This window comes from Propithecus coquereli, unplaced genomic scaffold (assembly GCF_000956105.1).
Source record: "Propithecus coquereli isolate 6110/MARCELLA unplaced genomic scaffold, Pcoq_1.0 Scaffold2, whole genome shotgun sequence".
Taxonomy (NCBI): Eukaryota; Metazoa; Chordata; class Mammalia; order Primates; family Indriidae; genus Propithecus; species Propithecus coquereli.
In genome coordinates this window covers 9,505,735-9,531,379 of record NW_012144966.1, presented here as the reverse complement: position 1 = coordinate 9,531,379, position 25,645 = coordinate 9,505,735, and the positions used below count along the sequence as shown (strand labels likewise).

Below are 25,645 nucleotides of genomic sequence, written 5' to 3'. Positions count from 1 at the left end.
TTCCTTTTTTAATATTTGTAAAAATATTTTATATACATGAATTTTAAATTCCATTGCTCATTAAGAATATATGAGCATAAAGACATATTCATTTTATTCCATTCTCTAGTTGTGAAAACAGCAATTAAAATATTTTTAAAGAATACACAAATTCTGACATCTCAAAATATCATAACATCCAAGTGAGAAAATATTAGTGATGCTGATATTTAGATCAAGATTCAGAGCAAGAGGATATCACACATTCTATGTGTAAATTTATTATTTTAAAGCAATATCTTTAAATGTTACTTTTAGCATGAAACTAATTAATTTTATTCTAAATGAATAAAGAAAAGACCAGGGAAGACTTCTATTGTCTTATGTGGGGGCTTAACTACAATTTAACAGTTAGAAAAGCTGTATCTCCATTTTTTCATTTGTCCTATGCATAGTTCAAACACAATCATTTGCTGCCCCCTGGCTGTAAAGAGATTCCTTGTCTTTCACTTAAACTGTCTAAAAGGAATTTTTACTGTACACACAAAAAGGGAAGTGGGGAATTTAAGGAATTTATCACCTCCCATAGATATTAAGGTGCTAATTAATACAAATTAAGAACCTGAACTTTTAGGCCAGATTAAATGGGTTCAAATCCCAGCTCTACTGTGAGTGACCTTAGTCAAGTTACCAAACCTCTCTTCATTTCCTAATCTGTATAAGGAGGATAATAAGAATAATACCTATCTCATGTGGCTAATATGAGAATTAAATGAACTTGTAAAGTGCTTAGACTGCTTGGCTCCAATGTTGGATATTATTGGATACTATGCTTAACAACAACAGTGAGGTGGCCAGGAGTTGTCCACCATGACACCAAAACCCCTAATTTATTTTTTGTTTTTGTAGCACTTCTCACCTTCTACCATACTAGAGAACTGAATTATTTATCAAGTCTATTATGCTTTGCCTGCATCTTATCACCACGAGAGTACAGGTATCTTTGTCTTGTTCACTAATATATGTCAAGCACTTTGTCAGAGTCTGGCCCATAGTAGGTACTTAATAAATATTTGCAAGTGAATGAATTTGCTGTCATAATTTCTTTGACATTCCTAGAACCTTAAAATTTGTAAGGTTGCCAGGAATTTTAAAGGACAGCACATTCAAAACCCACCTTTTGTCATAGACTTACTCTGTGACTGATGTTGTTCAAGGCGCCTGGTATGCAAAATGACTTATGCACAATTTGTGATCAAGTAGCAAGCCAAGCACAAAAATAAATTATTTCAATATGCTAAATAGTAATAAATTTAAGAATAAAATGAGAATTGAAAATGAGAGAGTGTAAATCTCTCCAGGAGAGTCAGAGACAACTGAGCTGGGATGAGAGGTGTTCCCTGGGCAGAGAGTGCAAGGTACATTCAAGCACAGGAACGGCTTGGAACAGAACCCTGAAAGACCACAGTGTGTCCAGGAGGCATAGAGGAGCAGAGGGTACTTAAGACGAGGAAGATTTATCACTGTGATTATTGGCTAAGATGTCCTCAGATCCGCAAGGGCCATGTTTATGATTATGGGTGTTAAAGATTTTTTTGGTTTGCTTTGGTTTGAACCAGGCATGGCTAAACGCTGAGAGGTAGCATATCAATGAGAGGCTAGGACCACGTAAACAGAGGCCAGGCTGTTACGGCAGACACCTGAGATCACAGCAAGAAAGGAATCACCAAATACAAAGAAATGAGAGTCAGAGGAAATTATGGGGAAGATATCAAAGAGATAATGATGGCTCTATTCTGCGTGGGGGTGCAAAGTGTTATAAAAGCGTTTTGTTAAAGTAAAAAGGAAATGTGTATGGATCAGAATGTCAGAACAACCAGACTGGCCAAAGCTGGGGTGACAGAAGAAGAAAAGTCCTCAACCTTGGGCCAGAAGAGAACCTACATAAGTGGCCTCACAGAAACAACCACACCGAGGATAATTTCATATTAAAACAGCATCCTTCCCACTGTTATGCCTGGATAGTATTACAAATTTGTCTTATATATATTTTAATAGTAAGTTACCTAGTTATCTATGTATTACTTATTCCACAATGTGAATGCAATTTTTCTCAAAAAATTCTTTTGATGTCTCTGAAATTTCAAGTTAAACAGTCTGAGACTCTGAACTGAGTGAACCTAACTAACATTGCAGTCACATCCTAGCGCCCAGAGAGGTCGAGCCAGCATACTCCAAACAGACTGTCCCTGCCTGGGTGTGCCACCCCCTTTAAAGGCCAGGCAATGCATCCAAAGCCAGCGAGCATGCTGACAACACACTAACAAGGCCGGAGCTTGCTGAATCATAGAATGGAGGCCAGCACTGGGCTTGAATGATCATGACATCCAGTCTTCTCACTCTGAGACCTTGCCATGTTAGTTACAAAGCTAGCTAATAACTCTCACTACTCTGCCACCTTGCCTCAAGGCAAGGCAGTTGTTATAGTGAGTTTAGGGAAAACGAAAAACAAAAACAAAACCAACCTTCAAACCAGTACTTTGTACACAAAATAATTAATTATTTGATTGAATTTTTCCATCTTTACAATTACTTTTCTTGGTACAGAATAAATTGAGTCTTAGAAATATAGAATTGATCATATTAAAAATCATATAGAACTATATCCTTAATGATTTTTATGTCAAGCTCCTTAAAAGCAGGGAATTTCAACAAATATGCCATTGAGAGTATTTTCAGGTTTACAATTGCAAAATGGTATATGTGTTAGAGGTGGTAGTTTGCAATTATTTTATATTCTTTTTTAACTAATAAAAGTTATATAACACTGATAGCAGCATACAGGACTCAGCACAGTTTTATCTAAAGGGCCAGATGGTAAATATCTTCTGCTTTTCAGTCCATACAGTCTCAGCAGCAACTATTCAATCCTTCCATTATAGCATAAAAGCGGCCATAGACAATATGTGAATAGAGAGGCTGTGTTCCAATAAAGCTTTATATACAAAAACAGATATCAAGTCGGATTATTTGCCAACCCCTAATCTAAGTCATGTGTCTTGTTTTTCTCTCTTAACAATATATATTAGAGTGAATTTTATATTAGGACATTACAGAGGTCTCATTTTTAAAGGAATAAATATATAGGGCTGGTTATGGTGGCTCATGCCTATAATTCCAGCACTTTGGGAGGCCAAGGTGGGAGGATCGCTTGAGCCCAGGAGTTCAAGACCAGCTTGGGCAACATAGTCAGACTCTGACTTTACAAAAGTTTAAAAATAAGCTGGGCATGGTGGTGCATGCCTATAGCCCCAGCTACTTGGGAGGCTGAGGCAGGAGGATTGCTTGAGCCTAGGAATTAAAGGCTGCAGTGAGCTCTGATCATGCCACTGCACTCCAGCCTGGGTGACAGAGTGAGATCCCATCTCTAAAATTAAAAAAAGGAATACACAGCAAGTACAGTGTGGATGTATCATAATTTATTTAGCTAATCCCATACTGATGAAAATTTGGGTTGTTTTCTAACATTTTGGCATTATAAATAATTACTCTGATAAATTACATTTCACATATTTCTTTATACACTTGCTCAAATATGTATGTTGGATAAATTCCTAGAAGTGGAAACATAAAATTTAAATTGATATTGTCAGATTGTTCCCAAATTTTACACCCCACCAGGAATGTAAGAGACAAAATGTCCTAGCTCCACATAGCACTACATTGGTATAGGAGTAAATTTGGGATACAACCTTATTATTTTACAGTTCTACAGACTGGTGCTCGGTTGTCCCAAGATCATATATTAATTCCATTATCTTTACCCTCTAATTTGAAATATCTTATTAAAGGCTTCTGTCTTTAAGAGCAGTCAAGAAAAATGTTTTCCATCAACATATTTAATAAAGAATTTAAAATCTGAATGTCATTTTCATCAAGGCTACCTCTCTTCCTCCCCTACTCAAATCTAGGAGCAAGTAATTTTATTTTTATGTTGTGTTGTATCAATCTATAAAAGGAATACGGAAATCAATTTAAATAAACATAAATAAACATAAACATGCAGTATCCATGGTCCAATACTCATTAGCCACATCTGGATATTGAGTACTTGAAATTTGGATAGTCGTAACTGAGATAGGCTACAAAATACACACCAGATTTCTAAGACATTATGAAAAAAAGGATGTAAAATATCTCAATAATTTGTGTATTGCATACATTTTAGCATGCTAAAATTTTGGATATATTTATTAAGTAAAATGTAATATCAAAGTTAATTTCATTCATTTTTCTTTTTGACTACTACAAAATTTATAATTATAAGCATAGATTGTGTTATATTTCTATCAGACAGTGCTATTTTATATGCTTCACACCAACAGAACTTGTATATGGCCCAAAGAACTAGCTGTGACCCTGGGAGAGCACAAAGAAGAACTGTGATCATAAGGCTTCCTAAAAGTTCAGTGTGCATAGTGGAAAACACCATGTACTAGGAGGAAAGAATGTCATTCATTCTGAAAATATAGATTAAAAAACAGTTATTGCCAGGAACATGCTTGGCATTGAGTCAGGGTTATAGACTCCTTGACAACCATATAGCTTTGACCTTGTTGAGCCATTAAACTGCTCTGAGGCCCATGGCTTCATCTGTAAAATTGGCCTGTGCACAAAGAGAAGGAATTGGAATAGATGTACTCCTGAAATCCTTTTCTGCATCAAGATCTATAATTATGTATATATTTCAATTTTATAATCAAGGTCTCTAACTGAATATAAAACTATATTAGAAAAGTTTATATCGTAAATTTATATACCACATTTTTGCACATAATTTACTATGAGCATTTTCTCTCAGCATGTAAACATATTTCTTTAGTGTTTAAAACATTGAAAGCAACATAATTCTATAATCAAGGGTGGGCTAATGCCAGCGCTTTGGGAGGCTGAGGCAGAAGGATGGGTTGAGCCCAGGAGTTACAGGCTGCAGTGAGCTATGATCAACCGCCGCACTCCAGCCTAGGCAACAGAGAGAGACTCTGTCTCTAAAAAAAATACAAAATAAAAAACATATTTCCATGTACCCCATAAGTCTACAGAAATATAAAAATAAAAAAGAAATACAGCCAAATGTGGTGGCTCACACCTGCAATCCTAGCACTTTGAGAGGCCAAGGTAAGAAGATCTCTTGAGACCAGGAGTTGAAGACCAGCCTGGGCAACATAGTGAGACCTCGTCTCTACAAAAAATTTAAAAAAAAAAAATGATCTATAGGAATTTCTGATACTTTTGGAAAAAAATTCCAGGTAAACACAAAATCCCTAGATAACAAAGGAGTCCATGAAACAGGAAGCCTGTCCAAAGAATCTGAAAATTGGTAGACATGGCAGAAAATACTATTGTCCATGCCATATTCATTCTCCCCTTCTTTATTAATAGCCTCAATTTTATTCAGATAAGCAACGTTCTTCGCTAAAAGACTACATTTCCTAACTTTGCTTGCAGCCAGTGTGGCCATGTGGCTAATTTTTGGCCAATAATATGTAAACTCAAGTTGTTAAGTGGGACTTCTAAAAGACTCCTTAAAAGTGTTACAGCTCTTGTAGAATTTGTCTAGCGGGTTTTCTGGTCCTCACCAGAAGACCCAAAAACAAACAAAAAAAACTCCTTAAAACAGGGACAGACCTTCAGGGAAAGCCCTTTTTGCCCTTCAGCCTTTCCAAAAATTGTTGGAAGCCAAAAATCTGTATATAATAGCTAGACTGCTATCTTGTTGCAGAAAGAAAGAAGTCTGCATTCCAGTTAAATTTGTGGAGACCCCATAAAAGCCGTGGACTGCCTACCTCTGTACATATTTTATGAGAGAGAAAAATGAATTTCTATGTTGTCTAATTCACTCTCACCCCTGTTACCTGCTGCTTAATGCAATTTCCACAGCAGGAATGCCAGAACATTATCTACTAAAACGTTGAAACTGTTTTCTCAAGGCAGACTTGGCAACACAGAGCCACCTGGGTGTTCCAACCTGACCAAAAGCTCGGTGCTTGTTCCCACTGTTCCTGGCAACTTCAGCCTCTGGGAGCAAAATGCACAAAGGTGAAGAACAGCATAGAGTCATGAACACTTTTGAGATTTAGGGGATTTCTAGGTAAATACTTTAGAGACACCTTCTTGAGACTAATGAGAGGGAAAGAAATAATACATAGGGCCCTAAATTACCAGGGAAGGTATATATTATTAAACCAATGGTACTAGGGAAAATGACCATTCAGAGATATTGTATAACACTGTTCTCTCACAGCTTAGAACAAAAGAAATTTTAGATGAATTAAAAAGTTAATTACCTAAAATTAAACCTTATACAAGCTACAGGGGAGAAAAGGTGAATGGTTAATTGATCTTGTTGGAAAAGTGCTTTCAAAATATAAAAGCAAATTACAGTGGTAAATAGTACCACTAAAATGGACCACATATATGTAATTATCTGCTTGTTTGAAAGCATAAACTTAAGAGGCAAATTACAACTTAGAAAAAGATATTTTTAGCAAATATTGTGTGTTCAACAACAATTTATTGACCATCTATTATACGTAAGACATTGTTCTGGTTCCTGGGCATCTGGTGGTGAATAGCCCAGCCATGGTGTCTGCACAGATGCAATCTATGATCTAGCAGGGTGAAAGGCACAAGCCTTTACCCAGTCAGGAATCATTACTCAATCATTACCCAGTCAGGAACTTACTTACACTTGTGATCAGTGGTATGGTGAAGTAAGAGGCATCAGATAGAGAGTGATAAACAGTGGGCTACATTTTCCAGGTTATTTTTTTTAAAGCATTGTAACTTTTATAGTAATTACAAAGCAACAAATATGTGGAAATTTTTAAAGCAAATAAAAGTTTTAGGTACACTCTCATTTTTAATAATGAAAATACATATTTTTATATAATATAATCTAGATTTAAAAGCAAATGTTTCTTAAAATTGTTTACATGCATCAGTTAGTTCCATAATATGGATCTAGACATATTCTGATAAATGACTGAACTTTTCACTCTATGGTATTTGTAAACATTGTATTTAATAGATTCTGCTATGAGAATGAGAAGTATTTCTAAAAACTGGTAATTTGAAGAAACATTACTTTCTTTCCATTAGGCTAATTCTGTATGTTAAACTGCATAAAAATGTCTCCAGTAGAAGTATAATGTATCTCAAATAGATTATTTTAGAATTTTGCTACTATAGGTCAAAACTATAGGAGGAAAACAGGCTATGATTTAACCCAGCTTTTTGATTGTGATATTCTATTGGTAAAAAGATAAACATATTGTTTCAGTGACCATTGTAGCTAACAGTCAAAATAGATGCTTTCAACTCTTTCCTCAGCAGGTTAGCTTTTCCCAAAACAATCTCAAGAGAATATTTCAACAAGGAATTTGGAGTTTTCAGTTTAAAATGATGTCTAGCTGTTCCTTGGCAAACTGGCAGATTCCAAATCTTGAGCAGAGAAGGTACAAGGTAAGCCCGACACATCTTGTACCAGAATACACGACACATTTAAGAAAACTGGAAATATGTCAACACAGGAGGTAGCTTTTGGAAGGGCTCCCTCTGACCAACTCTCGGCTAATTGCAGCATCAAAAAGAATAATGATTGGAATTGGTTGTAATACACTAAGTAAAACTCCAACTGTTCATTTAAAATATCTCTGAAAACTCAGAAAAAGAAAAAACTCATACCAACATTGAAAATCAATAAAGAAAAAATGTATATGGGCAAAACTATGAAGCTAAAATGTGAAATACAATTGATTGCTAACACATGCTTTTTTAGTTGAGAAAGATAATCTAAAGGACAGAAAAAAATAAGTTATAAAATAAGCCAAAATATAGTAGTTTGAATATTTTTAAATTTTTGTCAAAAAAACTGATAATTTATATCTAATTTTATGTTTTTTTAAATTAATATGACCAGTAAATAAACTTCACAGGCCTTGAATACAACGTAGTTACTATCTCCATACTCATAATAATAATAGGCCATTAAATATGAAATGTCTGATTTCAAATCAAAAGTTTATTTTATCTCAAACAAGAAGCAGTACAATTAATCAAAATATGTGTCTAAACTGTTGACACAGTTTTGCCATCTTAACGGTAGCTTGTTTATGCCAGCAGTGAAGAAGCCTGGAGAGCAAGTGGTGATGAAATCACAAAAGGCGTTTTCCACTGCTTGTTGAGAATCGAATATTTTTCCTTGCAAGAAGTGGTCCAAAGCCTGGAAGAAGTGGTAGTCAGTTGGTGCAAGGTCTGGTGAATACAGTCGATGACAGAGAGTTTCCATATCCAGCCTCTGTAGTTTGAGCAGCATCGTTTGTGGGACATGTGATTGAGCGTTGTCTTGCAAGAGGATTGGCCTGTCTCTATTGACCAATCTCAGCTGCTTAATCACAAGCATCCTCATCGTTTTGTGCAATTCATTGCAGTAGACATCCACTGTAATCGATTGACTAGGTTTCATGAAGCTGCAGTGCATAATACCAGTGCTGGACTACTAAACAGACACCATTAGCTTTTTCTGATGAATATTTGGTTTTGGACTGTGTTTCAGCACTTCATCTTTAATATGGAACAATCATTATTAGTTAATATTCACTGAATAGTGGTTATGTTCTAGGCATTGTGAAAAATGTCTTACGTAGATTATTTCATTTAATTTTCACAACAAAACATATGAGGTGGGCACCATTACTATCTCCTTATTGCAAATGAGGAATCTTAGGAATCTGTAAAATTAAAAATCAATAACTATAGTAGCAATAGTAGTAATTATTGTTATTGAAGCAGCAACTTTACAGGGTTATTGTGAGGATTAAAGAAAATAGTATAATACAATAAAAAGTTTTTTAAATTCCAGGTAAGGATGATAGAGACAGAATAAAGTTGGATTACAGAATCCTTTCCTTCTAGTATATAGCAAAATAAACAAATAAAGATTGCAAAAGTAGCCAAAAAAACCTGCAAGCAAAAATCAAACACAATAACGAATACTAAATTATTTCACAAATCTTGAAAAGTTTCAGCCAACATAGGATCATAATCTCATACCTTCTTCCAAGGAATGGTTATGAGAGAAAATGTTGAGTTTAAATAAATCCTGGGAATTCTCCCAAATTTTAAGAGAAGTGAGCCAAGATAGTAAGTAGGCAGCTCAGAGAAACATCAAGGAAAATCCATGAGAGTAGAATTTGCTGCTTCTCAGAGGCTGGAATCCGGTTGCATACTAGAATCATCTGAGAAGCTTTTAAAATTATCAATTGCCAGGTTACATTCCAGATACATTATAATTTTTATTGGTAGGATACAGGCACTGGTATTTTTTAAAGCCCCTTAGGTAATTCTAATGGGCATTCACAGTTGACCACCACAATGCCAGAGGAATCCCTTGGAGTAATCATTTTCCATGGCCACATATTGAATTGGTGCCAAATGATATCCCCCATTATAGGCATAGGATATACTCCAATTTCGTGGACTAAGCCTGACAAAGAACATTAACAAAAACATCAAGAGATAATACAACCCAGGTCTTCAACAAAGGATATATGGAATACATAAAAAACAACTAGAAAGATGGTAGATTTTAATATTATTATATCAATTATGATATTAAATGTAAATCATCTAAGCCAATTAAAGGCAGAGATTATCAAACTGGATAAAGAAGCAATACATAACTGCATGCCACCTATTTAAAAAACCCATTTTAAATATAAAAGCATAGATAAATTCAAAGTAAAAAGAAGAAAAAGGGCATACCATTGTTTTGGCAAAAACTCTCAAACTATGTTTTTTCTCTGCTCTTAAACCACAAAAATCATCAACACAGAAGGCTTCTGTGACCAAATGTGGAGATTTTTTTCCCCGACACACCAAACAGCAGACCCTAGCTGAGTGTCCTCTAATTCAATTCCAACACTGTCTACCTGGAAACAGCATCAGATTCCACAGGCTGAGGGCTCAGCCCCCAAAACTGCCCCACCCCCCCCAGACACCTGTCACAAGTCTGGGCCTCTGGAACTTCTGACCAACAGTTTTCAAGTTGGAGTTCCCACAACCCCCTCTTTGGGTTCAATTTATTTGCTAGAGTGTCTCATAGAATGCAGGGAAATACTTACGTTTACTAGTTTATTATAAAGGGTATTACAAAGGATACACATGAAGAGATAAATAGGGCAAGTATGGGGGAAAGGACCCAGAGCTTCCATGCTCTCCCTCGGTGTACCACCCTCCAGGAGCCTCCATGGAGTTCAGCTATCCAGAAGCTCTCTGAACCCAGTCCTCTTGGATTTTTATGGACAACCCTGTTGAAATATGATTGATTGGCCTTTAGGGTGTGGGGTGGGACCCTCTCTGAAATAAGACCCACAATCAGAAAGGTGGGGGAAGATTAGAGTACTGCCTTGGGGCAGGTGAAAGGAGGGCAAGAGAAGGCCGGAGAGATTCTGTTTCCTCAGACCTAAAGCACCCAACATTGTAACAAGAGACTGTAACAAGGGCTATAGGAGTTATGAACACGGAACCATGGATGAAAATGTATATACACATGTAATAACACTACAACCATGCTAACATGAAAGTGGAACTCTGATACAGTGCTGATATCAGAACACTATAATGTAAAATGGTGCAGCTACTTTGGAAAACAGTCTAGAAGTTCCTCAAAAGATCAAATATATTATTACCATGTGATACAGCCCCTCTTAGGTATATATCAAAAAAATGCAAACATAAGTCCACTCAAAAACTTGTAATCCACAGATGTTCACAGCAGCATTATTCATAATAGCCAAAAAGTAGAAATAACCCAAATATCCATCAATTGATGAATGGATGAATCAAACAGGTTATATCTATACAATGGAATATTATTCATTGATAACAAGAATGAAGTCCTGAAACAGATTACTACATGAATAAACCTTGAAAACATTATGCTAAGTAAAAGAGGTTGATCACAAAAGACCACATGTTTTATGATTCCATTTATATGACATGTCCAGAATAGGCAAATCTATAGAGACAGAAAGTAGATTACTGACTGCCTAGGGCTGGGAGGATTGGGGGAAAATGGGGAGTGACTGCTGATATGCATAGAGTTTCCTTTTGGGGTGATGAAAATGTTCTAAAATTGATTGTGTTGATGGTTGCATAACTCTGTGAATATACCAAAAATGATTGCATTGTACATTTTAAATATGAAATATATAGTATGTAAATTATGTCCCAATAAAGCTGTACCAAAAAAAGTAGATTAAGAATATAAATTATGGTTGCATCCATTAAAAAATCTATTCAAGTTGTAAGATAAATCAAGTTAAGGACAACTTCATTTATCTTACTAATTTATAAGTTTCTCTTTGTTTAAAGTAATTTGATCCATTGAGAATATCCTTAATTAAAGTAGTTTGGTATTGGCAACAATAGACAAATAGGCCAATGGAATAGAATGCCTAGAAACAGTCCATCCTAGGTATAGAAACTTAGTATATCACAAAAGTAGTAATAAAAATAATTCAATAAACTAATTTTAAACAAATGAAAATTTTATCCATATGGGAAAAGATAAAATTAGATCCTTACCTCACAGTATTTATAAAAATAAACTCCAACTAGATTAAAGACCTAAAATGAAGAACTCCTGTCATGCAAAACTCATTACAAACAACATGAAAAGACCAGCCATTTCTATGTAGATATTCTAGGGAAAATCAAGTACATATGCATCATAGCATATTTATAATAGGAAAAATTGGAAACAATTGATATCCATCAGAAGAATGAAATCACTGTGAATTATTCATGCAATAAAAATCTATATAAGGCCAGGCATAGTGGCTCATGCCTGTAATACCAGCATTTTGGGAAGCCGAGGTGGGAGGATTACTTCAGAGTTTGACACCAGCCTGTGCAATACAATGAGAGCCCGTCTCTACAAAAAAACAGAAAAAATTAGCTGGGCAAGGTGGCATGTACCTGTAGTCCCAGCTGCTTAGGAGGCTGAGGCATGAGGATCGTTTCAGTTCAGGAGTTCCAGGCTGCAGTGAGCTATGATGACACCACTGTACTCCATTCTGGGCAACAGAGTGAAATCCTAGCTCAAAAAAAAAAAAAAAAAAAAAAATCTATATAGCACTAAATGTAACAACATGGATAAATGTCTAAGATATAATGTGTTTAAAAAGTAAATTTCAAAAATATATGTAAAGTATTATACCAATTATATAAAGTTTAAAAACAAAATTATATCATTAATACATACATACATATAAAGTAGAAGTATAAAAACAGACATGGAAAGAAGATACACCACCTTAAAGATAGTGATTATCATAACAAAAAAAGTACTGGTCAGAGGATTACTTTTTATCATGAGAAATTCTGATTATTAAAAATATAAAGCAAATATAATAAAATTTGCCCAGTGAATATCTAAGTGTCTATTACTTATTTTCTATACATGTGATATATTTCATAATGTAAAATAAAGAATACCCAAAGTAAAATCTAAAAACATACATAAAAATCTTATTTTTATGAGATTGTCTTCACACCTACTATACACATGTTTTTTATATATGTGTGTGTATGTGTGTATATATATATATATGCTCTATCTCTGCCTTCCAGATAGATAGATCCAGAAAAATGTTCACCTAATATTAACATAACATTTTATCATGATAGCATTTTTTCCTATATTATGCTTCTTGGTATTAATGAAAAATCCAGGGCCGGGCGCAGTGGTTCACGCCTGTAATCCTAGCACTCTGGGAGGCTGAGACGGGCGGATTGTTTGAGCTCAGGAGTTCAAAACCAGCCTGAGCAAGAGCGAGACCCCGTCTCTACTAAAAATAGAAAGAAATTAATCAGACAGCTAAAAATATATAGAAAAAATTAGCCGGGCATGGTGGCGCATGCCTGTAGTCCCAGCTACTCGGGAGGCTGAGGCAGAAGGATTGCTTGAGCCCAGGGGTGTGAGGTTGCTGTGAGCTAGGCTGACGCCATGGTACTCTACTCAGGGCAAAACAGTGAGACTCTGTCTCAAAAAAAAAAAAAAAAAATCTAATAATGAGCATATATCAATATTTTTTCTAAAAGACAAAAAGCTTTGCTTTATTTTTTCTCCATATTTTATTCAAATTTCCCTAGTTTTTACCTAATATCCATTTTCTGTTCCAGGGTACCACATTACATTTAGTTATTATGTCTCCTTAGGCTCCTCTTGGCTATGACAGTCTCTCAGATTTTCCTTGTTTTGACAGCTTTGAGGAGTACTGCTCAGGTATTTTAGAAAATCTCCCTTTACTGGTATTTATCTGATGTTTTTCCCACAATTACACCACAGCTATCAGTTTGGGGGAGGAAGATCACAGATGTAAGATACCATTTCATCATGTCATATAAAGGGTACATACTAGAAGCATAATTTATCACTCTTCATATTGACCTTAATCACATGGCTGAGTAGTGTTTGTCATGTTTCTCTATTGTAATGTTATTCTTTTTTCCTCTTTCCATACTGTGTTTTTGTCAAGAAGTTACTATGCGCAGCCCACGCTTAAGGAGAAAGGACTTTTACTCTACCTCCTTGATTACAGAATATCTACACAAATTATTTGGAATTCTTCTATATGGGAGATTTGTCTCTTCTTCTCCATTTATTTACTTATTTATTTAGGCAAACATTGATTTATCTCAGCATGGATTCAGGAATATTTAATTTTTTTACTTTAAGTTATCCATTACTGCCTTATTTTGTTGCTCAAATTGTTCCAGCTTTGGCCATTCGGAGCTCTTTCAATTGGCTCCTGTGTCTCTTTGCCATACCCTCCCACATGTGTTTTTTCTTTTGTTTTGGATCAATTTTTCAAATTGATATACAAAAAGATTAATATATTAATAAGTAGAGAGATGCTAATAGGCATATTGATGGTGATTATATAGTGTTAAGCACAAAGATTTTAATGATAAGTAGGACTGCTGATATAACTTAGCGAACAATAATAGCTCAACAGTATTATTAAAAAGTTCTACCTTATGTTTTGAATTCAGTCCAAACTAGAAAACACTGACTAATCTATGATATTAATAAGAGCTAACCTTTGTGGACCACTTACTGCGTCAGGTACCATGCTAAACACTTAACATTTAGTACTGCACTTAATCCTCACAACAGCCCTAGAGCTACACCTTGAGGAATATAAGACCCTCCAGGAATCTAGAGCAGTGGTTTTCAAGGTGTGGCAGGGGCCAGCAGGATCAGCATCACCTGAGAATTTGTTATAAAGGCATATTCTTGGTCCTCACTCCAAACCTCCTGAATTGGAAACTCTAGGCTACAGTCTAGAAAGCCATGTTTTAACATGCCCTCCAGTGATTCTGATGCATGCTAATGCTTGAGAGTGATGGAGCCTGACTGTAAATCCAAACATTAGATATAAAAGCCCATTGAAGCCCATGAACTTAATTACCTAATTATACTCCCTCCCTATTATACTAAGAAGAAAACCAGGGCCGGGCAAGCTGGCTCACGCCTGTAATCCTAGCACTCTGGGAGGCTGAGGTGGGAGGATCACTTGAGATAAGGAGTTCAAGACCAGCCTGAGCAAGAGTGAAACCCCCATCTCTACTAAAAATAGAAAAAAAAAAAATAGCTGGGCAACTAAAAATAGAAAAAATTAGCCTGGTGTGGTGGCGCATGCCTGTAGTCCCAGCTACTTGGGAGGCTGAGGCAGGAGGATGGCTTGAAGCCAGGAGTTTGAGGTTGCTGTGAGGTAGGCTGACGCCATGGCACTCTAGCAGGGGCAACAGAGCAAGACTCTGTCTCAAAAAGAAAAAAAAAACAGTTATAGGTGTGATTTCTACTGGTCATAAAAGAGATCATAGTCTAGGGCAGTTTCATTTTATCCCCGTGTCTTCTGTAGCAGCAGTCCCCAACCTTTTTGGCACCAGGGACCAGTTTCATGGAAGACGATTTTTCCACAGACTGAAGGGTGGCAGGGGGTGAGGGTGGTTTCAGGATGATTCGAGCTCATTACATTTATTGCAGTCGAACCTCCTGCTAATGATAATCTGTATTTGCAGCCACTCCCCAGCACTAGCATCACCACCTCAGCTCCACCTCAGATCATTAGGCATTACATTCTCATAAAAAGTGCAACCTAGATCCCTTTCATACCAGTTCACAGTAGGGTTCGCACTCCTTTGGGAATCTAATGCTGTGGCTGATCTGACAGGAGATGGAGCTCAGGTGGTGATGTGAGTGATGGGGAGAGGCTGTAAATACAAATGAAGCTTCGCTGGTACCCACTGCTCACCTCCAGCTGTGTGACCCGGTTCCTAACAGGCTTAAACCGGTACTGGTCCGCATCCCTGGAGCTTGGGGACCACAGTTCTAGAGAACTTGACCAAATAATTTTTACATATTAAATTTACTACTAGAGGGAGTTCCTATAATCCTCAAATAATGAATCTTTAAAAAGTAAAAAATAAAATAAAATAAACAAAACATTAAAAAACTAAATTATTTGCTTAAAAAAATATTTCTATGTGTCAGCATTAAAACAAATTGCTTAAGCTACTTAACAGGGAACAGCTGTATTTAAAGTTATATTGTTAGGCATGAACCCACTGTTAGCAAATAAATACAATACACCATGACTGGTCACTTAATATCTTTCTTCATTTCTAAAATGGGATAGGGGGAGAGAAGGAGGAAGCTCTGATTAGCCAAATAATAATACAGTTTAAATAGAAATAATCTAGTTTAAATTCCTGAAGAAATAAGACTGGAAAGGAATTGTTTAAAAATTAGCCAGTTGCATGTACAATGTCTCCTCCCACTTTACTCAGAGCACTTGAGTTCAGAAATAGTAAGTCCAGCACCTAATACAAGTGCTCAGTAAGCAATGTTGAATAAATGAGTGAATGAAACTGACGTAACTTTTTGCCTCCATTGGACCCCTCGTAAGCCACGCTAAATAAATTGAAGTTCATTCAATGTTACACAAAATAATACTGTGCTGTTTTCACAACAAATGTACAAATATCATGTAGTAGTTTAAGAAAAGTCAGGGCCTATATTGCTTGTAACCTGGAACAATAATTTCCAGAGATTTGGGAAATTATGTCCAATGATTTACTGATCTTGTGACACAGACCTTCCTTCCAAATATGGAATGACATTCAAATGTTTCCATTTGTTTAAGAGCTTTGCAAAAAATCATAGAAAAGAGGAGATAACTTTGTATTAATAAAATGGAAAAAATATTGGAAAGAGAAGGCAAAGGATTTAATTCCAGTTCTCCTATATCACGTGACCCATAATGTGACCTTGGCCAAGGCATTTGACCTCCCAGGTCCCCAGCTCCTCTTCTATGAGATAATGTGTCCTAGGAGAAAGTATAGCCTATAAGAAAGAAAATGCCTCCAAGTAGTGAAAAGTCTTGAGAACAACTGTGTTGGTACCTGTCTTAAAATATCTGTTGTCAACCTGAGCAACAAAGCAAGACCCCAACTCTGCAAAAAATAGAAAAATTAGCTGGGTGTGGTGGCACACACCTGTAGTCCCAGCTACTGGGGAGGCCGAGGCAAGAGGATTGCTTGAGCCCAAGAGTTTGAGGTTGCTGTGACTTATGATGACACCACTGCACTCTAGCTAGGGCAACAGAGTGAGACCTTGTCTCAAAAAAAAATCTACAATATCTGTTGACAGGAGAGTAAGATCAAAGAGCATATATCTCAGGAAAAGGATTCCTAGAGCACATTCATTTCATATATTGGGTGGAGACTGAAAGAATGCAATTCAATATGCATTTGTTCAACAATTACTATACTACACATGAGGCATTTGCTAAAAGCTTTAAGAGTTACATAATAAATAACTTGTTCTAACACATCAATACCTTCACATTGATTCTAAGGTAAGGACTGTGCTCCCTAATTTTATGTGTCAATTTGGGCCACAGGTGCCCAGACATTTGGCCAAACATTATTCCTGGAGTGTCTCTGAGGGTGCTTCTGGATGAGACTAACATTTGAATCGGTAGACTGTATAAAACAGATCGCCCCATCTAAGGTGGGTGGGCCTCATCCAATCAACTGAAGACCTGAATAGAACAAAAAGGCTGAGTAGGAGGAGGGATCTATTCCTGCCTGACTGCCTGACCTGGGACCTCAGTCTTCTCTAGCCTTCCAACTAGGGCTGAATCACCTAGTTTCCTTGGGTCTCAACCCTGCCGGCTTTCACACTAGAATTTAAACTCTCAGCTCTCCTGGTTCTCAAGCCTTTGAACTTGGACCAAAGCTACACATTGGCTCTCCTGGTCTCCAGCTCGTGGACTGCAGATCTTGGGACTTCTCAGCCTCCATAATCACTGGACTTGAGCCAATTCCTTGTAATTAAATTACATATTATATACACATATACATCCTATTGGTTCTGTTTCTCCAGAGAACCATGACTAATACAAGAACCAAATTCCAAACTCCTTAGCATGGCCAAAATGTCCTATATGACCTGGCCCCTGCATACCCCTCTAGCTACATCTCAGACCACGGCACCACCTCCTCCACTCCAGCCTCATTGGCTTTCTTCCATTTCCTCACACACACCAAGTCCCCTCTCTTGTGAGGTTTTCACTCGCTCATTTATTTATTCATTGATAAATTCGACTAATTATTGAGTTCCTATTCTGAGCACTGGGCCATGTGATTTGCATCGACCAATATGATATCAGCAAACATGACACAGGCGGACACTCAAAAGGCACTTGTGCAATAGGCTTGTGCTGTCTTGCTGTTTTGGAACCCTGAAACCACTGAAGAGAGAATGAGAAACTGCTGGAGAGTGAGAAACATGTTGCCCCTGCTGACAGTGTGCCACCCTCAAGACATATGAGTAAGGCCATCCTAGATCTCCAGCCAGCAGCAGACCCTCCAGATGGCCAGAAAGGTGTGAAAGAGCCCAGCTGAGCAAAACCAAAGTAGAAGAACCACCCAGTCCACTCATAGAATCCTGAGCTAGCTAAAGGATTGTTGTAAGACACTAAATTTTGTGGTGGTTTACTACACAGCAGAAGCCGACACAGTGGCACATACCCCAGATGCAATTTTACACATACTTGTTTGAATAGTGTCTATCCTTCCCACATGACTGTGAGCTGTGTAAGAGCAAAGGCTGTCCTGACTTTAGGTTACCACTCCATCCTCAGAGCCCAGCATACTACCTGGAACACACCAGGCATTCAATAGATAAATCGCTGAATGAATGCAAGGGGAAAAGAGAAGTACACATTGTAACATGAGAGATTAAGGGGAGTTCTAAAAGAAGCAACAAAGGACTAAGGACATCCATTTGTCCAAAAGACTTTTATCAAGCAGCACAAGGCACTGAGGAATACAAGACCAAAATTGCATTTCCTCTTCCTCAAAGAGCTCAAAGTCTAGAGTACAGGAGACAGCACAAAATCAACAAAGTATACTACAAGGGAAGGGGCCCTAACACTGCCTGAATAAGCCCAGTGCAGGAGGAGCCCAGGGAGGTTTCTTGAAGCAGAGAAAGTTTGAATTTAGCCCTCACGGTGTTACTTGGAAGAGCAGCACACGCAGAGGCCAAGAGGGCCCAAAGGACGCGGGTGTTCAAGGAAAAACCAAGTGTCCTGTTTGATCTCGGCGTACCGTTACGTTTAAGCGGCTGTCTCCTCATCAGACTCTCAGGCCCTTCAGGTCTGGCACCCCTGCTTCTTATCTTTGTATGATTCCCAGTGTCTAACGTAATCTTTTCCACACGTGAAAACTCAGCAAATACTTGCCGAATAAATGAAGGGTTAAAGACGAGGCAGTAAGCACGGCTCCTTCCGAAGGCAGCGTCCAAGAGCCCACGTTTTCAAACACAGAAGCGGACAAGTTGAGCGTAAGACTAAAGGTCGCATGGGCAGAGACTGGGCCCCTCACCTTTAGCGTTACCCCTCCCCCCTGGTTACTGGTTGTTGGGCTTTTTATTCCTCCTTTGCTCAGAGTCGCCTAGGACGCGGGAGACCAGTGCCGGGCGAGCGCGGCTCTTAGAATGAAAGGCCGGGCTTGGGCGACGCTTCCCCCACGCTTTGCGATAGAAACGCGCTGCGCTTCCCGCGCCCCAGCCGCGCTCTGTGGACTCCCGCCGCGAACGCGGGGGCGCGCGCCCAGTTTCCATAGAAACGCCCAGCCTGGCGCGGCGGCGCGCGGGGCCGGCTCTCCGGCTCCGGGCGGTGGTGACTGCGGCTCCCGACCCAGCGCGCGCCCGGACGCCTCCGAACCCGGGTCGTTGGACCCCAGGCCGGGGTCCCCGGCCGCGCGCGAGGCAAGATGTTGAGGCGCAGCCTGGAAAACCGGTAACAGCCCCAGGCCCAGCTGCCCAGGGCGGCCCACACGCGAGGCTGTGGTGGGGGAGTGAAGCTTCTCTCCGTGGGGCCTCCGCGCCGAATTCCGACCCTGGGCGGGAGGCTGCACAGTCCTCGCTGCGCTCTGGGGCCTATTTCCCTGGGCTGCAGCGAGCGCCGGCGGCGGGGGGAAACCGGGGACCCGGCCGGCTGCCCCACGTCCACACTCCCGCGGCTCCGCTCCCCTCACTGCCGCTCGGTGCGGAAGCCTGGGAGGCAGCTGTGCGCCCAGGCCGCGGAGCGCGGAACAGCCGGAACAGCCACCACCTTGCTAAGCCGAGGCCTGCCGGGACAAGGTCTCCTCTTGTTTCTACACGGCCCTGTAGGCCAGGCCCTGAATGGGGCGCTGGAGGAGGACAGTCTGCCCCGGGAAACAGTGGTATCGATCGTTGGTGATTTTGTGCCTTCGAAGCTGCAGAATGGCCCGGGAATGTTCGCATATCAATGTGAAGCCTTCTCATCTCTAACGAGAATGTTTTGATTTTTGTATCACCTTTTTCTCTAGGGACGCTCAAACCAGACAACTACAAGATGCTGTCACAAATGTGGAGAAGCATTTTGGAGAGCTGTGCCAAATCTTTGCTGCCTATGTGCGGAAAACTGCTAGGCTGCGAGACAAAGCAGACCTTCTAGTGAATGAAATCAGCGTGTATGCCTCTACAGAGACCCCAAATTTAAGGCAGGGCCTGAAAAACTTTGCTGATGAGTTTGCCAAGCTTCAGGATTATCGACAAGCAGAGGTATGGAGTGAGGTCACAGCGTCATTGTTATGAATGAGCCGTGAAGACTTTCACTTGTAATCTACCTAACTGCAGTGGTGAACATACGCTTGATGAGAAACGTACATTTTCATGTCTGTAACATTGTGTAAGTCTATTAAAGGGCAGCTTTCTGTGATTTATTTTACCATTTTCAAACTAAACTTTAGGATGTCTTAAAGTCTTTAATTTCCCAACTTTATTTGCCAACTTTTGGCCAAGCGGTGGCCATTAACAGGTGTAGCATGCATAGTACCCATGGGGAAGAAAAGCAGCATGACTTGTGTCTTGTGTGCGTGTAAATGCATTTTAAAGTATGACTGGAGACGGAAATTTTGGGGAATGGTATTGTGAATGAATAAATTATTAATAAATAGGCAAGAGACGGTTGCTGCTTCCATGCTCTAAAAAGTTGACCACTGGTTCTTTGACTGGAAAAAAACGAAAAGCTATGATTTATATCATGGAAACTAGTAGTGAGGTATTGGGGAAAGGGATTTGCTTTGGGTGGCAGGGGCGGTGTTCTTGTGATTGTTTTCTTTATAAAAGCCCATTTTTTTTTCCTGTAATACTTCATAAACACTTTTATTATATTTATTTTTAGTTTCCAGACACAGGTTAGCCTGTCAGAAGTTCCCTGGTTAGAACTGCTTTTTTTGTACTTTTCTTATCAGTGCTTTTGGTCCTTTTTTAAAGCCTAAAATGGAAATTTCAATTTTCAAAAAATAAAATGAGAATAATCTTTGAACCCATCATTTGCTATCTATACAAAAATTTGAGTAGTAATCACATTTGGGGGTACTTTTTGGAAAAATGTTGAGTTCTTGTCATGTGACATTTCTTCTGTAATAAACAAGCAACTCTCAGTTATACATAACTGAGGATTTAGTGTTTCAAAAATAATTTATAGTCACAGATAATCCTAAAATCCCATTTTAGTCAATAATTCAATGCCCCTTTGTAGAAAACCTTTATGCTATTTACCAAATAGCAAAGTGAATTGATTTACATTTGCTCTCCTTTTATTTCCCTTGCTTACCAAATGGTGGAGGTGCTAATGAACAATGACAAAAGGTAGGCAACCAAAAGGAGAACAGAAAAGAGATTTGGCTAATCCTTACACTGAATAATCAGTGTATGGATTATTAGAAATGGGATATACTAAACCATCCTAAATATTCCTGATTTTAGGATTCTTAATATTTAAATGCTTGATGGGAACTTGATTTTTTTTCATTTTCCTAAAATCTTTTGAAATGAAACATTCATATACAGTGTTTATAGAAATTAAAGAAAAATCAATATGAAATGAAATATACTCATTAATTATATAAAAAAGCCTTTTTCCTGCTGTAGAAATAATACATGTTCATTTTAGCAATTAAATACATGTCACTTGTATTACCTATCCCAGGGAGAGAAAATTTTAATGTCCAAGAGAGTTATTTTTCTGATGCTATATTTATATACCTGCCTTTAAAAAAAAAAAATCTCTTCACTGCCTTCCACTAGTGTGGTTGGTAAAAGAATTACTCAAAATGTGATAAAAACTATAATGTTTAAGAAAAATTATTTAATTCTAAATAAAAAAGAGACTAGACATACAGTCTGACAGCTCAGCAACACTGAGACCATTTATCTTGTTTTTTAGGCTTTGATAATTCAAAAATGGCTTCTGAGAAAAAAAATACGGCTAATACAGTGATCCCTAAGTTGTTTTGCTTCAACGGTTGTGTTGCTTTAAATGTTTCCAGTATGCTGTGTCTTTGAGCTTCAATTTTCTTTTCTAGAAAGTTGGGCTATTACAATTCAGAGATAATATATGTAATCTGTCCAACACTGTGCTAAACACACTGAAAATGATAGCTGTATTAAAATTGGAGATGTATTAAAACTTACCCCAAAACTACTACTTTAAAGTAAAAAAACTAATACTTAGATAATGACGTAGCAAAGATGAGCTCCTCAGAAACCCAAGACATTTTCTTGTCATATTACACACCAGATGCTTTTCTTCTGCTTTTACCGTTACTGTACAGCTCAACAGTTTTTAATGTGTTCAAGTTTAGATTCTAAGTCTTGTCAATTTATGGTGATTATCCTTTTACTTACAGGTTAAAAGATAAGCTAAACAGTGACATTTTAATTGAAAATTTTTTAAATATTAATTCATATAGTAATTATGTTCAGTTTAAACAGGTTTCATTTCAGAATTTAAATTTTGATATGTCTATATATTTCTTTTCAGTCATATTTTATAATAATTTTCAATAGGTTGAAAGACTTGAAGCCAAAGTAGTTGAACCTTTGAAAGCTTATGGAACCATTGTAAAAATGAAACGGGTAAGTAAATCCATTTTTTTCAACTATTATTAGATATTCTGGAAAAGAGTATAAGGTTTCCAATTGTCCTTTTAATAAAAATTATTAAGTATTGTGTAGTTATTCTTTTTATGTACTCTGAAAGATTACTTCTTAGATCTTTGAGAATAATGACATATTTTTAGTGAGCTTACTAAGTATTCTACTGTAGCAGCGTAAGACATTATTATGGAAACTTTAAAATATTTAACATGGTCATGAAGAATATGTGGGCAGAAATTGATTTACTATGTAAGTTTCTATTTTTGTTTTAAAGTAGGTGATAACATTTAGACTTTTAAAATGTGTGACAAAGTTCTATTTGAAAAAAACAACTTTATTGAAATATTATTTACATGCAATAAAACTCTTCCATTTTAAGTGACCACTGAATTTTGACAAATGTGTATACCCATGTAACCACTACCACAATCAAAATTATGCATATATGCACATATATGTATATGTTATGGTTATAGTTTTGCATTGAAATTGTGTCATTATTTTAAGAGAATATTAAAAGAAACATACACTTCCACACACACATAGACATACTAATTATGTAGTATTTATAATTCCTGTGGTAATGGTACCTGGATCAAACAAGAAGTGTTCTTCCATTCTTAAAGCAGTGTGTGTATGTACATTTTATTTCTTAAATCAGAAATTTTTATTAACAAAAAGTGCCTATTTGCCAGGATGACCTGAAGGCAACATTAACAGCAAGGAATCGAGAAGCTAAGCAGTTAACTCAGTTAGAAAGAACACGTCAGCGAAACCCATCTGATCGACATGTTATTGTATCCTTTGAAATTTGATCTTTAAAAAAATGTTTTGTAAGGTATGCAGTACAAAAGTAAATGTATATAGAAATTATGCATTTTTACTTTTAAATGACTGGAGAATTTGAATGTAAAGATTGAAAAGAAACACATGCATTTAGGAATTCTCACTATAGAAATTAGCTAATTTTAAAGAGATTACACCACCTAATTCAATCCCCTTATATTGTTTTCCATAATAGACTTCCCAGAACAAAAAGTCCCACTCATAAATGCAGATGTTTTTATTAATATGAGTAAATTCAAATTTCTGAAATTTCTTTCACATGGTAATGACTAAATAGAAATTATAAAAATAACTTAAAGATTTGTCATTTTTATCATTAATTTTAATATATCAACGCCTTCTCTGCCCCATTTTTGAGAAAAGGAAAGAAAATTTCCCATTATAATTTCCTTCATCTTTTAAAACTAAAACAACTCTCTGAAACCACAATTATGACTTCCAGCCAATGACCCTCAGGAGATTTAAGAGTATAGTTGAGGTCCAAGCTGGACACAATGGGATCTAAACAGGACTGTCTACTGTAACAAGGTTCCTCTGTTAAACTTGACTATTTCTTAAACTAGAATATGCCTTCATGACTTAAACAAAAGCATACAAATTGTGCTTGGTTAATTGCCAGGAACTGGGATAGGCAGAACTGTGTAGAAAGCACTAACATCCCTGCTGCCTCTTTTTCCCATTCCTTCTTATGTGTCTCCTTCCTACCTCCTTGAGGTTGTTACTGCCCAGCTCAGCCAGAAACCACATGAGGCGTGGCTCTTTGGGGGCATTTGAGGTTCCAGAATACCTCCATTCCTGAGGGAAGTCCCTTGAGCAGTGATTTGGGGCTGCGCCAATTGCTTGGTCCTTCTTCCTTTGGACCAAAGGTATATAAGCCCAACTTTGTACTAAACAAAAATGGACAGCCATAAGGCTGGGAGTGCCCACTGAAGTCCAGATAGTTATGGAGGCTTAAGATCTGCAAACTAGAGAGTACACAAGTCTGTGTTTTAAGCAAGTCATAGAAACTAGACAATGTTAGAAAATTCATGACTGACAACTGGAGATCAAGATAGAGGCCAGGAGGAGTGTCACCAGTGTTTAAGAATTAAGCCAGGGATCAAAATGTTTTCTTTTGTTCTCTGTGAAGGAGTGGAGGTATATGAAGGCAGGTAAAATGTAACATCTGTAATCCTCAGCAGTTGGAAAGATTGAATCAGGAGTATTGGTATCAACACTCAACACAGAAATGAATCTATTCCTAAGACAAAGATTTTTCTTAGGTGCTCTATGAAACACTGCTGTGAAAGAGATGCAGTTTTAGAGCATAGATGAAGCAGGTCTGTGGGTTCACATGGGGAGAAAATAAGTACAACAACTGAAGAGATTATTGCTACAGGTGAATCGATTTTGCTTACTGGGTAAGATCTGCAACTTGTATATTTTTACAACCTAAGACCAAAAAATAACAATTTACATATAAATGTATCAATATAAATATAATATTCAATCATATTTTCATAGAATTTTTACCAGGATAGACCCTTAAAATTTACCTATTTAGAAGAAGTATGTTAAAGTGTAATATGTAAAATAAAATGGAGTCCCTGTGAGAGAAGAGATTGGGGTAAAGAATCCCAGGGCTCCACCTGCTCACCCCCTAAGAAAGGCCCCAAGTGACTTCTAAACAAGCTTCCTATAACATAGTTTTAAAAACACCAATCTGGCTTACCCTTTTATAATCATTTTAAATTCTTAACTAATTCTATTTAATATATTGATATCTTTAGTCATGGAGTCATGTCTTAGTATTTTAATCAAAAGCATTTCCTACTCAAATTGATACATTATAGGATTTAGAAAAACTTTCAGTGAAAGGAAAAATTATTAGAAATCTATATTCTCTTTCTAAAAATAGCTGTGTGACTTTGGGTACATTGCTATGCTTAAGTAAAGGATTTGAGACCTTCAGAAATGAATAGTAGTTGCTGGAAGGTGATAGAAGGTTAAGATACAGATGTCCTAGCTATGGCTTCTCTTTCCCCATGCTTTCCTAGGTTAGCCAACTCTATTTATCCTTCCAAATTTTAAAATGAAAATACCAATAAATGGGGAAGGGAAAGACATGAGTCAAAAGGAAGTAGTCACAAGTAAAGGACTGCATTAGTCACATGTAATAAACAGTATTAGGAATTAGTCTGCTTCAGTGTTCTCATTAGCAAAAGGTTAAAA

At 37.4% G+C, this 25,645-nt stretch overlaps 1 protein-coding gene across 1 annotated transcript in view; it reads left to right on the top strand.

The window, feature by feature from the left end:
- Positions 1-19,240: 19,240 nt before the first annotated feature.
- The window catches only part of FAM92A1 (family with sequence similarity 92, member A1), a 24,411-nt gene continuing 18,006 nt past the window's right edge, over positions 19,241-25,645 (top strand). Inside the window, exons 1-5 of the mRNA XM_012643563.1 lie at positions 19,241-19,418; positions 19,972-20,206; positions 22,499-22,567; positions 23,284-23,385; positions 25,558-25,563. Coding sequence (XP_012499017.1) covers positions 19,393-19,418; positions 19,972-20,206; positions 22,499-22,567; positions 23,284-23,385; positions 25,558-25,563 — 438 coding nt within the window. The 5' untranslated portion in view covers positions 19,241-19,392. The remainder of the gene's footprint in view (positions 19,419-19,971; positions 20,207-22,498; positions 22,568-23,283; positions 23,386-25,557; positions 25,564-25,645) is intronic.